This window comes from Lonchura striata, chromosome 16, assembly GCF_050655825.1.
Source record: "Lonchura striata isolate lonStrDom1 chromosome 16, ASM5065582v1, whole genome shotgun sequence".
Classification (NCBI taxonomy): Eukaryota; Metazoa; Chordata; class Aves; order Passeriformes; family Estrildidae; genus Lonchura; species Lonchura striata.
Window position 1 is genome coordinate 5,765,528 of NC_140718.1, and position 14,995 is coordinate 5,780,522.

Consider the following 14,995-nt stretch of genomic DNA (forward strand, 5'->3'; position numbering starts at 1 on the left):
TCAAAAAATCGAAAAATTCCAAAAAATCTAAAAAGAGACCCAGGAAACTCCAAAATTGGCCAAAAATGCCAAAAAAACCCCAAAATGCCCCAAGAAATTCCTAAATACCCTTAAAATGCCCCTGAAGTTTCCAAAAATACCCCAAAAATGCCCCAAATCACCCCCAAAAAACAAAAAAAAATACCCAAAAAAATCTAAAAAACCCCAAAAATCCAAAAAGGGACCGAAAAATCTGCAAAGTTGGCCAAAAATGCAAAAAAACCCCAAAATGCCCCAAGAAACTCCAAAATATCCCAAAAAGGAACAAAAAAAAATCCCAAAAGTTCCCAAAAATACCCCCAACGACCCCCAAAATACCCAAAACATCTAAAATACCACAAAAAATCCAAAAAGAGACCCAAAAAAACTCCAAAATTGGCTAAAAATGCCAAAAAACCCCAAGAAACCCCAAAATATCCCAAAAATGACCCCAAAATTCCCAAAAATTCCCAAAAAAATCCCTCAAAAAAATCTCAAAAATCCCAAAAATCGCCAATCCCGGAAAGCCCCAAAAAATCTCCGAAAAATCGCCCGAATTCCCGCCAAAATCCGCCCCCAAATTTCCCATTTTTGGCCCCAATTTTCCCTCCGAGGGGCGTGGCTTGGGGGAAGTGGGCGTGACTTAGGGACAGGGGGCGTGGCTTTGGGGGAAAGTGGGCGTGGCTTCGGGGAAAGGGGCGTGGCTTCGCCCGGCCCCGCCCCCAGCACCCCCCGAGGCGAAGCCGAAAAACCCCGAAATGGTGAGGGGGGAATTGGGGGAAATTTGGGGAAATTTGGGAAAATTTGGGGATTTTGGGGAGATTTGGGGATTTTGGGGGGATTTAGGGGAAAATTGGGGGATTTTGGGAAAATCTGGGGAATTTTGGGGAGATTTGGGGGGATTTATGGGGAAAATTGGGGGATTTTGGGGAGATTTGGAGGATTTTGGGGGGATTTGGGAGATTCTGGAGTATTTGGGGGAAGTTTGGGAAAATTTGGGGGATTTTGGGGAGATTTGGGGAATCTGGGGGGGATTTAGGGGGGAAATTGGGGGATTTTGGGAAAATCTGGGGAATTTTGGGGAGATTTGGAGGATTTTGGGGGAATTTGGAGGATTTTGGGGGGATTTGGGAGATTTTCGAGGATTTTGGGAGGACATTTTGGGGGGATTTGGCGAAATTTGGGGATTTTTGGGAGATTTGGGGATTTTGGGGGATTTAGGGGAAAATTGGGGGATTTCGGTAAAATCTGGGGAATTTTGGGGAGATTTGGAGGATTTTGGGGGGATTTGGGAGATTCTGGAGTATTTGGGGGAAATTTGGGAAAATTTGGGGATTTTTGGGAGATTTGGGGAATCTGGGGGGGATTTAGGGGAAAATTGGGGGATTTTGGGAAAATCTGGGGAATTTTGGGGAGATTTGGGAGATTTTGGAGGATTTTGTGGAGAAATTTTGGGGGGATTTGGCGAAATTTGGGGATTTTTGGGAGATTTGGGCATTTGGGGGGATTTAGGGGAAAATTGGGGGATTTCGGTGAAATCTGGGGAATTTTGGGGAGATTTGGAGGATTTTGGGGGAAATTTGGGGGGGATTTGGGGAAATGTGGGGATTTTTGGGAGGATTTTGGGGGATTTTTGTGGAAATTTGGGGGATTTGGAGATTTTGGATGGAAATTTTTGGGGGGATTTGGGGTCAAAATTCATTGGGGGAGTCACGGGGGGAGATTTTGGGGGATTTTGGGGGAGTTTGGGGCATTTTGGTCACATTTTGGGGACTTTTTTGAATTTTTGGGGAATTTTGGGGCCGTTTTGTCACATTTTGGGGCCGTTTTGTCACATTTTGGGGCCGTTTTGTCACATTTTGGGGTCGCCGCCGCCTGCAGAGGATGTGGCCGCGGGGGGGGAGGGGCGGTGACGTTTTTGGGGCATTTTTGGGACATTTTGGGGGTGACACAGGAAGGGGGGGGAGGGGAGGTGAGAGCGGGGGAGGGGCGGGGGCCGGAGCAGCCCCGGGAGCCCCAAAATCCCCCAAAGTGTCCCCAAAATCCCCCCAAATCTTCCCCAAATCCCCCCAATTCTTCCCAAAATGTCCCCAAATCCCCCCAAAATTCCCAGAATTTTTTCCTCAAAATCCCCGTTTCTCCCAATTTCTCCCAAAATGTCCCCAAATCCCCCAAGTTTTCCCTGAAAGGCTCCCAAAATCCCCCCAAATCCCCCCAATTTCTCCCAACCCCCCCCCAAAATCCCCCAAAATCCCCCAAAATCCCCCCAAAACCCCCCAAATTACCCAATCTCTCCCCAAATCCCCCCAATTACTCCCAAATCCCCCCCAAATCCCCCCAAAATTCCCCCCAATTTCCCCCCAAATCCCCCCAAATCCCCCAATTACTCTAAATTTCCCCAAAACCCCCCAATTTCTCTAAATCCCCCCAAATCCCCCCAAATTCCCCCCAAATTCCCCCAAATCCCCCCAAACCTCCCAAATCCCCCCCAAATCCCCTCAATTTCCCCCCAAAATCCCCCAATTTCCCCCCAAAATCCCCCAATTTCCCCCAAAACCCCCCCAATCCCCCCCAAAATCCCCCAAATCCCCCAATTTCTCCCCAAAACCCCCCAATTACTCCCAAATCCCCCAATACCCACCCAAATCCCCCCAAAATCCCCCCCAAAATCCCCCCCAAAATCCCCCAAATCCCCCCAAATTCCCCCCAAATTCCCCCAAATCCCCCCAAACCTCCCAAATCCCCCCCAAATCCCCTCAATTTCCCCCCAAAATCCCCCAAATCCCCCCCAAAAACCCCCCAAAATCCCCCAATTTCTCCCCAAATCCCCCCCAAATCCCCCAATTTCCCCCCAAATCCCCCAATTTCCCCCCAAAATCCCCCAATTTCCCCCCAAAATCCCCCAATTTTCCCCAAAACCCCCCCAATCCCCCCCAAAATCCCCCAAATCCCCCAATTTCTCCCCAAAACCCCCCAATTACTCCCAAATCCCCCAATACCCACCCAAATCCCCCCAAAATCCCCCCCAAAATCCCCCAAATCCCCCCAAAATCCCCCAATTTCTCTAAATTTCCCCAAAACCCCCGAATTTCTCTAAATCCCCCCAAAATCCCCCAAATCCCCCAAACCCCCCCAGTCCCCCCCAATTTCTCCCCAAATCCCCCCAAATCCCCCAAATCCCCCAATTTCTCTAAATTTCCCCAAATCCCCCCAAATCCCCCAAATCCCCCCAAAATCCCCCAATCCCCCCAAATCCCCCAATCCCCCCAAATCCCCCCAAAATCCCCAAATCCCCCAATTTCTCCCCAAATCCCCAAAATCCCCCAATTTCTCTAAATTTTCCCCCAATCCCCCAATCCCGTCCCCAGGTGCCGTGGCGGTTCCCTCCCGCCCTCGTCTCCCTCCTCCTCCTCCTCCTGGCACCCTTGGGTGCCCCCTGGCTCCCCCCCGAGTGCTCCCGGGCCCGCGGGCGCCGGTGTCGCGGCGCCGTCCCGGCGCCCGGCCTGGCCGCGCTCGGCCGCGGCTTCGACGTCACCACCATGGCGCTGGCCGGGGCGCGCGTCCTCGACATCGGCGGCGGCCACCGGGAGCCCTGGGGTGGACACGGTGACCACCGGGATGGACACCGGGAGCCCTGGGGTGGACACGGTGACCGCCGGGAGCCCTGGGACCACTGGGATGGACATGGTGACCACCGGGATGGACACGGTGACCACCGGGACCCCTGGGGTAGACACGGTGACCACCAGGGTGGACACGGTGACCACCAGGATGGACACCGGGAGCCCTGGGGTGGACACGGTGACCACCAGGATGGACACGGTGACCACCAGGATGGACACCAGGAGCCCTGGGGTGGACACGGTGACCACCGGGGTGGACACGGTGACCACCGGGAGCCCTGGGACCACCGGGATGGACACCAGGGCCACCGGGATGGACACGGTGACCACCAGGACCCCTGGGATGGACACCAGGACTCCTGGGATGGACACCAGGACCACCAGGATGGTCACGGTGACCACGGGGCTGGACACGGTGACCACCAGGACCCCTGGGACCACTGGGATGGACACGGTGACCACCGGGATGGATACGGTGACCACCAGGATGGACACCGGGAGCCCTGGGGCCACCGGGATGGACACCAGGGCCACCAGGATGGACAGGGTGGCCCTGGTAGCCCAGTGGGTGCCAATCGTGGCCCTAGTGGTCCCATGGGTGCCAGTGGTGGTCCCATGGGTGCCAATGGTGGTCCCATGGATGCCAATGGTGTTCCTGGTGGTCCCATGGGTTCCAATGGTGGCCCCGATGGTCCCATGGGTGCCAATGGCAGTCCTGGTGGTCCCATGGGTGCCAATGCTGGCCCCGGTGGTCCCAGGGGTGCCAATGCTGGTCCCGGTAGTCCCAGGGGTGCCAATGCTGGCCCCGGTGGTCCCAGGGGTGCCAATGGTGTTCCTGGTGGTCCCATGGGTGCCAATGGTGGTCCCATGGGTGCCAATGGCGGTCCCGGTGGTCCCATGGGTTCCAATGGTGTCCCTGGTGGTCCCATGGGTGCCAATGGTGGCCCCGATGGTCCCACGGGTGCCAACGGTGGTTCTGGTGGTCCCATGGGTGCCAATGGCAGTCCTGGTGGTTCCATGGGTGCCAATGGTGGTCCCATGGGTGCCAATGGTGGTCCCGGTAGTCCCAAGGGTGCCAATGCTGGTCCCGGTGGTCCCATGGGCGCCAATGGTGGTCCCGGTGGTCCCATGGGTGCCAACGGTGGTTCTGGTGGTCCCATGGGTGCCAATGCTGGCCCCAGTGGTCCCACGGGTGCCAATGCTGGTCCCGGTGGTCCCACGGGTGCCCGCGGCGGTCCCCGGGGCGACGGCGGCGCGCCGTGCCTGCTGTGCCCGGACGCGCTGCACGGCGGCGCCGCCCGGCGGGTGCCGCTGGGCGTGGGCGGCTGGCGCGCCGGGCGGCGCTGCCGGCGCGGGTCGCGCGTGGCCGAGGGCGCCGGGGCGGTGGGCGCGGCGCTGGGCGCCACGCTGGCGCGGGGCTGGAGCTTCGGCGCCCGCCTGGGCCGCGGCGGCGCCGGCGCCGTGCTGGCCGGGGCGCGCTCCAGCTTCGCCCAGGAGGGGCTGCGGTGGCTGCGGCAGGACCGGAGCGCCCTCAGCTGGATGGAGCTGGCCTGCGTCTTCTACTGGTGAGCCTTCGTCACCTTCATCCTCATCTTCATCCTCATCTTCATCCTCATCTTCATCTTTATCTTTGTCTTTGTCTTTATCTGCATCTTCTACTGGTGAGCCTTCATCACCTTCGTCCTCATCTTCATCCTCATCTTCATCCTCATCTTCATCTTTGTCTGTGTCTGCGTCTTCTACTGGTGAGCCTTCGTCACCTTCATCCTCATCTTCATCCTCCTCTTCATCCTCATCTTCATCCTCATCTTCATCTTCATCTTCATCTTTGTCTTTGTCTTTATCTGCATCTTCTACTGGTGAGCCTTCGTCTTCATCCTCATCATCCTCATCTTCATCCTCATCTTCATCTTTGTCTGTGTCTGCGTCTTCTACTGGTGAGCCTTCGTCACCTTCATCCTCATCTTCATCCTCATCTTCATCCTCATCTTCATAGTCATCTTCATCCTCATCTTCATCCTCATCTTCATCCTCATCTTCATAGTCATCTTCATCCTCATCTTCATCCTCATCTTCATCTTCATCTTTGTCTGCGTCTTCTACTGGTGAGCCTTCATCATCCTCATCATCCTCATCTTCATCCTGACCTTCATCCTCATCTTTGTCTTTGTCTGCGTCTTCTACTGGTGAGCCTTCATCCTCATCCTCATCATCCTCATCTTCATCTTCATCCTCATCTTCATCCTCGTCTTCATCTTTGTCTTTGTCTGTGTCTTCTACTGGTGAGCCTTCCTCATCCTCATCATCCTCATCTTCATCCTCATCTTCATCCTCATCTTCATCTTCATCTTTGTCTGCGTCTTCTACTGGTGAGCCTTCCTCATCCTCATCACCCTCATCTTCATCCTGACCTTCATCTTCATCTTCATCTTCATCCTCATCTTCATCCTGACCTTCATGCTCATCTTCATCTTTGTGTTAATCTGCGTCTTCTACTGGTGAGCCTTCGTCACCTTCATCCTCATCTTCATCCTCGTCTTCATCCTCATCTTCATCCTCATCTTCATCCTCATCTTCATCTGTATCTTCATCTTTGTCTTTATCTGCGTCTTCTACTGGTGAGCCTTCATCTTCATCCTCCTCTTCATCACCCTCATCTTCATCTTTATCTTCATCCTCATCTTCATCCTCATCCTCATCCTCATCCTCATCCTCATTCTCATCATCACCCTCATCTTCATCTTTGTGTTTATCTGTGTCTTCTACTGGTGAGCCTTCATCCTCATCCTCATCTTTCAACCTCATCTTCATCCTCATCTTCATCTTTGTCTTTATCTGTGTCTTCTACTGGTGAGCCTTCATCACCTTCATCCTCATCTTCATCATTTTCCTCTTCATCCTGATCTTCATCTCCGTCTTTCTCTTCATCATCTTCATCCCAAACCCCCAAAAATCCCCTCCCCCACACTGACCTCTGACCCCTGACCCCTGACCCCTGACCTCTCCCCTCCCCCACCTTGACCTCTGACCCCTGACCCCTCTCCCCTCCGCCCCCAGGACCTGGCTGGACCCCACCTTGGCCCTCCCCTCCCCCACAGTGACCCCTGACCCATGACCCCTGACCTCTCCCCTCCCCCACCCTGACCCCTGACCCCTGTCCCCTCCCCCCCCAGGACCTGGCTGGACCCCAGCTCAGCCCGCCCCTCCCCCACCCTGACCCATGACCCCTGACCCCTGACCCTTCCCCTCCCCCACCCTGACCCCTGACCGCTGACCCCTGACCTCTGACCCCTGCCCTCCCCCGTCCCCCCCAGGACCTGGCTGGACCCCACCTTGGCCTGCCCCTCCCCCACCCTGACCCCTGACCCCTGACCCCTGACCCCTGACCCCTCCCCCGTCCCCCCCAGGACCTGGCTGGACCCCACCTCGGCCCGCCCCTCCCCCACCCTGACCCCTGACCCCTGACCCCTGACCCTGTCCCTCCCCCACCCTGACCCCTGACCCCTGACCCCTGCCCTCCCCCCCAGGACCTGGCTGGACCCCACCTCGGCACGCCCCTCACCCAACCCTGACCCCTGACCCCTGACCCCTGTCCCCCCCCCAGGACCTGGCTGACCCCTGACCCCTGACCTCTCCCCTCCCCCACACTGACCCCTGACCCCTCCCCCACCCTGACCCCTGACCCCTGACCCCTCTCCCCTTTCCCAGGACCTGGCTGGACCCCACCTTGGCCCGCCCCTCCCCCACAGTGACCCCTGACCCTCCCCCACCCTGACCCCTGACCCCTCTCCCCTCCCCCACCCTGACCCCTGACCCCTGACCCCTGACCCCTCTCCCCTCCCCCCCAGGACCTGGCTGGACCCCACCTCGGCGCGCCCCTCCCCCACCCTGACCCCTCCCCCACAGTGACCCCTGACCCCTGACCCCTGACCCCTGACCCCTGCCCTCCCCCCCAGGACCTGTCTGGACCCCACCTCGGCCCGCCCCTCCCCCACAGTGACCCCTGACCCCTGACCCCTGTCCCCTCCCCCAGGACCTGGCTGGACCCCACCTCGGCACGCCCCTCGCCCAACCCTGACCCCTGACCCATGACCCCTGACCCCTGACCTCTCCCCTCCTCCACCCTGACCCTCCCCCTCCCCCACCCTGACCCCTGACCCCTGACCCCTCTCCCCTTTCCCAGGACCTGGCTGGACCCCACCTTGGCCCGCCCCTCCCCCACAGTGACCCCTGACCCTCCCCCACCCTGACCCCTGACCCATGACCCCTGACCTCTCCCCTCCCCCACACTGACCCCTGACCCCTGACCCCTCCCCCCAGGACCTGGCTGGACCCCACCTCAGCGCGCCCCTCCCCCACCCTGACCCATGACCCCTGACCCCTGACCCCTGACCCCTGACCTCTCCCCCACCCTGACCCCTGACCCCTGACCCTCCCCTCCCCCACCCTGACCCCTGACCCCTGACCCTCCCCCCCAGGACCTGGCTGGACCCCACCTCGGCGCGCCCCTCGCCCACAGTGACCCCTGACCCTTCCTTCTCCCCCACCCTGACCCCTGACCCCTGACCCCTGACCCCTGACCCCTGACCCCTCACCCCCCCCCCCAGGACCTGGCTGGACCCCACCTCGGCGCGCCCCTCGCCGTCCTTCGTCCGCGCCGTGCGGGCGCTGCCGCCGTCCTTCTCTCCGGCCTCGGCGCCGGCCTACGGCGAGCTGCTGGCGGCCTTCGGCACGCACGCGGTGCGGGCGGCGCGGCTGGGCGGCCGGCTGCGGGCGCTGACCGCCGTGCGGCTGTGCCGCGCCGCCATGGCCGGCCTGAGCGCGCGCCGCGCCGCCGACTGCCTGCGCCTCGAGGCCGCCTTCGCGCCGCTCGGCGCCTCGGCCGCGGCGGCCGCGTGCCGCGCCGGCGGCGCCGCCACCGAGGGCAACGTCAGCCTGGCCGAGTTCTTCGGGCAGCGGTCGCTCCACGTGGACGGCGGCGCCGGCGACGGCGGCGACCTGGCGTTCGGACGGCCGGCCGGGTTCGCGCGGTGGCTGCGCGGCGTCCCCGCGGCGCCGGCGATGATCGAGGCCGACCTGTGGCCGCTGCACGCGTTGGTGCCGCCGGCCGACCCGCGGCGCCGGGCGCTGCGCCGGGCCACGCGCAGCTACGTGGAGGCGCGGGCGCTGCGCGTCAACTGCAGCTGCGAGTGGGGTGGACAGCGGAGTGGGCAGGGGGGTGGACAGAAGGGTGGACAGTGGGGTGGACAGTGGAGTGGACATCCTGGTGGTCAAGGGGGTGGGCAGTGGGATGGACAGTGGGGTGGACAGCGGGGTGGTCAGCAGAGTGGTCAGCACAGTGGTCAGAGGAGTGGTCATCCTGATGGTCAGAGGGGTGGTCAGCAGAGTGGTCATCCTGATGGTCAGGGGGGTGGGCAGTGGAGTGGTCATCCTGATGGTCAGGGGGCTGGGCAGTGGAGTGGTCAGCAGGATGGACAGGGGGATGGTCAGCAGGATGGACAGGGGAGTGGTCAGTGGAGTGGTCATCCTGGTGGTCACAGGGGTGGTCAGCGGGGTGGACAGCGGAGTGGTCATCCTGATGGTCAGGGGGGTGGTCAGCGGGATGGACAGTGGGGTGGTCAGCGGGATGGACAGTTGGGTGGTCAGCGGAGTGGTCAGCAGGATGGACAGTGGGATGGTCAGCGGGATGGACAGCGTTCCAATGACCCCAATGACCTCAATGACCGTTCCAATGATCTCAATGACCTCAATGACCATTCCAATGACCCCGATGACCGCTCCAATGACTTCAATGACCCCGATGACCGCTCCAATGACTTCAATGACCCCGATGACCGCTCCAATGACCCCGATGACCTCAATGACCATTCCAATGACCCCGATGACCGCTCCAATGACTTCAATGACCCCGATGACCGCTCCAATGACCCCGATGACCTCGATGATGACCCCGATGACCGCTCCAATGACCCCGCCGACCGCTCCGCCCCCGCCGCCGCGCCGCCGCCGCCGCCGCACCCGTGCCACTGCGCCTGCTCCTCGTCGCCGCTGCCGCTGTCGGGCTCGCCGTGCTGCCCGGCGGGCCGGGGCCTGGCGCACGTGGCGGTGCTGGTGCGCTCGGGGCGCGGCTGGCGCGGCGACCCGCTGAGCGCCACCGACGCCTACGTGTGGGTGAGCTTCTCGGGCCGCCGCGCCCGCACCGCCACGGCGTGGAACACCGAGCGGCCGCGCTGGGAGGAGCGGCTGGACCTGGGCGAGGCGCGGCTGCGGCCGGACGCGGCGCTGGAGCTGGAGGTGTGGGACGAAGACCACGGTTGGGACGACGACGCCTTGGGCGCGTGCCGCGTGCCGCTGGCCGCCACCGGCGCCGCCGGCGAGGAGCGCTCGTGCTTCGCCGGCGCCGGACGTTTGGATTTCGCCGTCCGCGCCGCCTGCGGGCCGGCGCTGGCCGGGCCGTGGTGTCACCGCTACGAGCCGGCGCCGCCGCCCGGAGGGGCCGGGCTGGCGGGGGACGCGCCGTGGCCGCCGCGGGGACGGGACTGGGAGAAGCTGGTGGAGGACGACGATGATGACGATGATGAAGGTCTGGAGGAAACGCGGCTCCTCCACCGCTTCTGGGAGATTCCGGAAGATTCCGGCCGGGAGGATGAGGAGGAGGGTTTGGGGTATTCCCAGACGAAGGAGCAATCCCGGTTTCGACCGGTTTGGCCCCGATTTGGTGATGGTGGTGATGAAGGTCCCAAAAACGCCACATTTGGGCCCGCCCCGCACGGCTCCAAAACCGGTTTTGTGAAAAACCCAAAAAAACCCAAATCCGACCCAATTTTGGGCTCTCCCAACGCCCGGCAGAGTTCCCAGTTTGAGGAGGATGATGAAGGTCCCAAAAAAGCCCAAAAACCCAAATTTGGACCCGCCCTGGATGACTCCGAAACCAATTTTGTGAAAAACCCAAAAAAGCCCAAATCCGACCCAATTTTGGGCTCTCCCAACACCCGGCAGAGTTCCCAGTTTGAGGAGGACGATGAAGATCCCAAAAAAGCCAAAAAACCCAAATTTGGACCCACCCCGGACGACTCCAAAACCAATTTTGTGAAAAACCCAAAAAAGCCCAAACCCGACCCAATTTTGGGCTCTCCCAACGCCCGGCAGAGTTCCCAGTTTGAGGAGGACGATGAAGATCCCGAAAAAGCCAAAAAACCCAAATTTGGACCCGCCCTGGACGACTCCAAAACCGGTTTTGTGAAAAACCCAAAAAAACCCAAATCCGACCCAATTTTGGGCTCTCCCAACGCCCAGCAGAGTTCCCAGTTTGAGGAGGATGATGAAGGACCCAAAAAAGCCCAAAAACCCAAATTTGGACCCGCCCCGAACGGCTCCGAAACCAATTTTGTGAAAAACCCAAAAAAGCCCAAACCCGACCCAATTTTGGGCTCTCCCAACGCCCGGCAGAGTTCCCAGTTTGGCCCAGTTTGGTCCCAGTTTGAGGAGGACGATGAAGGTCCCGAAAAAGCCAAAAAACCCAAATTTGGGCCCAACCCAGAGGGCTCCGAAACCAATTTTGTGAAAAACCCAAAAAACCCCAAACCCGACCCATTTTTGGGCTCTCCCAGCACCCAGTTCGGGTCCCAGTTTGGCCCAGTTGGGTCCCAGTTTGGCCCAGTTGGGTCCCAGTTTGGGCCGGGCGGGTCCCAGTCCGGTGACGATGATGAGGATGAGGATGAAGAGCTCAGCGACGCCGAATTTCGCCGACTTTGGGACCTTGCCGACGACCCCGAAAACGCCGAATCCGACCCGATTTGGGGCTCGCCCTGAGCGCCCCAGTTTGGCCCAGTTTGGTCCCAGTTCAGTCCCATTTTGGCCCAGTTTGGTCCAGTTTGGTCCCAGTTTGGCCCAGTTTGGTCCCAGTTTGTCCCAGTTTGACCCAGTTTGGTCCCAGTTCGGTCCCAGTTCAGTCCCAGTTCAGTCCCAGTTTGGTCCCAGTTTGGCCCAGTTTGGTCCCAGTTCAGTCCCAGTTTGGTCCCAGTTCAGTCCCAGTTTGGCCCAGTTCAGTCCCAGTTCGGTCCCAGTTTGTCCCAGTTCAGTCCCAGTTTGTCCCAGTTTGTCCCAGTTCGGTCCCAGTTTGGCCCAGTTCGATCCCAGTTTGTCCCAGTTTGTCCCAGTTTGTCCCAGTTTGAGGAGGAGGAGGATGAAGGCTCCGAGCTGGGGGGGGGAGGGGACCCCGAAATTTTGGGAATTTGGGGGGGAGGGGAATAAAGGATTGAGCAGCAGCCCCGGAGTCGGACTGGGGGAACTGGGATAAACTGGGAGGGACTGGGAGGGACTGGGAGGGACTGGGAGGGACTGGGAGGGAACTGGGAGGGACTGGGATGGACTGGGATGGACTGGGAGGGACTGGGAGGGAACTGGGAGGGACTGGGAGGGACTGGGAGGGACTGGGAGGGAACTGGGAGGGACTGGGAGGGACTGGGAGGGAACTGGGATAAACTGGGAGGGACTGGGAGGAACTGGGAGGGACTGGGAGGGACTGGGAGGGACTGGGAGGGAACTGGGATGGACTGGGAGGGACTGGGAGGGAACTGGGATAAACTGGGAGGGACTGGGAGGAACTGGGAGGGACTGGGAGGGACTGGGAGGGACTGGGAGGGAACTGGGAGGGAACTGGGAGGGACTGGGATGGACTGGGAGGGACTGGGAGGGACTGGGAGGGAACTGGGATAAACTGGGAGGGACTGGGAGGAACTGGGAGGGAACTGGGATGGACTGGGATGGACTGGGATGGACTGGGAGGGACTGGGAGGGAACTGGGAGGGGGATTTGGGGGAAATTTGGGGGATTTTGGGGTTCCTGGGTTGGATTTTGGGTTGGATTTGGGAATTTTGGGTTGGATTTTGGGCTTTTGGGGTGGATTTGGGGGAAATTTGGGGGATTTTGGGTTTTTGGGTGGATTTGGGGGTTTTGGGGTTTCTGGGTTGGATTTTTGCGTTGGATTTGGAGTTTTTGGGGTGGATTTGGGGATTTTGGGTTGGATTTGGGAATTTTGGGGTGGATTTGAAGTTTTTGGGGTGGATTTGGGGTTTTTGGGGTGGATTTGGGGGATTTTGGGGGAAATTTGGAGGATTTTGGGGTGGATTTGGGGGTGTTTGGGGTGGATTTGGGGGATTTTGGGGTGGATTTGGGAAATTTGGGTTGTATTTGGGGGAATTTTGGGGAAATTTGGGGGATTTTGGGTTTTTGGGTGGATTTGGGGATTTTGGGTTGGATTTGGGGGAAATTTGGTGGTTTTGGGTTGGATTTGAGGGATTTTGGGGCTCCTGGGTTGGATTTTTGAGCTGCATTTGTGTTTTTTGGTGAAATTTGGGGCATTTTGGGGCTCCTGGGCTGGATTTTTGGGTGAAATTTGGGGCATTTTGGGGCTCCTGGGTTGGATTTTTGGGTTGGATTTGGGGATTTTGGGGCTCCTGGGTTGGATTTTTGGGTTGGATTTGGGGATTTTGGGGTGGATTTGGGAATTTTGAGCTGCATTTGTGTTTTTTGGGTGGAATTTGGGGCATTTTGGGGCTCGGGGGCCCCCCCGGGCCCGGGCGGAGTTTTTGGGGTTTTTGGGGTTTGTGGGATTTTGGGGGGCCCCGCCCCGGCCGCTTCCGGCGCCGGCGCTTCCGCCCGAGGTACGGCGCGGGATTGGGGCAAATTCGGGGGAATTTGGGGAAATTTGGGGAAATTTGGGGAAATTCGGGGGGTTTGGGCGGTTTGGGGGGAATTTTGAAGGTGATTTTGGGGAAATTTGGGGGATTTGGGGGAAATTCGGGGGCGCTTTTGGGTGATTTGGGAGGGAGCCGGGGAAATTCGGGGCCGATTTTGGGGCATTTTGGGGAAATTTGGGGGGATTTTGGAGAAATTGGGGGGATTTGGGGGAAATTCGGGAGATTTGGGGGAAATTCAGGGGATTTTGGGGCATTTTGGGGAAATTTGGGGGGATTTTGGGGGAATTTGGGGGGATTTTGGAGAAATTTGGGAGATTTGGGGGAAATTCAGGGGATTTTGGGGAAATTCAGGGGATTTTGGGGAAATTCAGGGGATTTTGGGAAAATTCGGGAGATTTTGGGGCATTTTGGGGAAATTTGGGGGGATTTTGGGGGAATTTGGGGGGATTTTGGGGAAATTTGGGAGATTTGGGGGAAATTCAGGGGATTTTGGGAAAATTCGGGAGATTTTGGGGAAATTCAGGGGATTTTGGGAAAATTCGGGAGATTTTGGGGCATTTTGGGGAAATTTGGGGGGATTTTGGGGGAATTTGGGGGGATTTTGGAGAAATTGGGGAGATTTGGGGGAAATTTGGGAGATTTGGGGGAAATTCAGGGGATTTTGGGGAAATTCGGGAGATTTTGGGGCATTTTGGGGAAATTTGGGGGGATTTTGGGGGAATTTGGGGGGATTTTGGGGAAATTGGGGAGATTTGGGGGAAATTTGGGAGATTTGGGGGAAATTAGGGGGATTTGGGGAAAATTTGGGAGATTTTGGGGCATTTTGGGGAAATTTGGGGGGATTTTGGGGGAATTTAGGGGGATTTTGGGGAAATTCGGGAGATTTGGGGGAAATTCAGGGGATTTGGGGAAATTCGGGGCCGATTTTGGGGCATTTTGGGAAAATTTGGGGGGATTTAGGGGGAATTTGGGGGGATTTTGGAGAAATTGGGGAGATTTGGGGGAAATTCAGGGGATTTTGGGAAAATTCAGGGGATTTTGGGGAAATTTGGGGGGATTTTGGGGAAATTTGGGAGATTTGGGGGAAATTCAGGGGATTTTGGGCAAATTGGAGGATTTTGGGGACTTTTGGGGGGATTTTCTTTGGATTTTGGGGATTTTGGGGGAATTTGAGAGTTTTGGGGGGATATTTTGGGAATTTGGGATGTTCAGGGGGATTCTGGGTGGCTTTTTTTGGATTTTAGGTGAAATTTGGGGGACTTTTGCTAATTTTGGGCGTTTTTGGTAATTTGGGGGATTTCAGTCGATTTTTGGGACTGTTTTTGGTATTTCTGAGGAGCTTTGGGGCGAATTTTGGGGATTTTTGATCATTTTGGGGATTTTTGGGGCGAATTTGGGGATTTTTGGGGCAAATTTGGGGATTTTTGGGGCTGTTTTGGGGATTTTGGATAATTTTGGAGATTTTTGATAACTTTGATATTTTTGGGGTGAATTTTGGAGGTTTCGGGTCGAATGTTGGGGATTTTTGGTCATTTTGGGGATTTTTGGGGCGAATTTGGGGATTTTTGGGGCTGTTTTGGGGATTTTGGATAATTTTGGTGATTTTTGATAACTTCGATACTTTTGGGGTGAATTTTGGGGGTTTTGCGGCAA

General features: G+C 57.9%; 1 protein-coding gene across 2 annotated transcripts; it reads left to right on the plus strand.

Annotated features, from left to right (window-relative positions):
- The first annotated feature begins 4,202 nt into the window (after positions 1 to 4,202).
- On the plus strand, positions 4,203 to 11,906 carry LOC146765951 (uncharacterized). 2 transcript variants are annotated; one of them, XR_014958747.1, is made up of 3 exons: positions 4,203 to 5,206; positions 8,249 to 11,657; positions 11,723 to 11,906. XR_014958747.1 is itself a non-coding variant. In XM_085593638.1 (2 exons), the coding sequence occupies exons 1-2, from the start codon at positions 4,236 to 4,238 to the stop codon at positions 11,451 to 11,453; spliced, it is 4,176 nt and encodes a 1,391-aa protein (XP_085449764.1). In that variant the 5' UTR covers positions 4,203 to 4,235; the 3' UTR covers positions 11,454 to 11,906. The 2 variants fall into 2 exon arrangements, 1 of the variants encoding a protein (XP_085449764.1); XM_085593638.1 differs by having other exon boundaries at positions 8,249 to 11,906.
- The last annotated feature ends 3,089 nt before the right edge of the window (positions 11,907 to 14,995 follow it).

Excerpts from the sequence above, each read along its gene's own strand:
- LOC146765951 (XM_085593638.1), top strand. The coding sequence starts at position 4,236 with ATGGGTGCCAGTGGTGGTCCCATGGGTGCCAATGGTGGTCCCATGGAT. Across the intron at positions 5,207-8,248 it reads CTGGCCTGCGTCTTCTACTG|GACCTGGCTGGACCCCACCT; the intron begins GTGAGCCTTCGT and ends CCCCCCCCCCAG.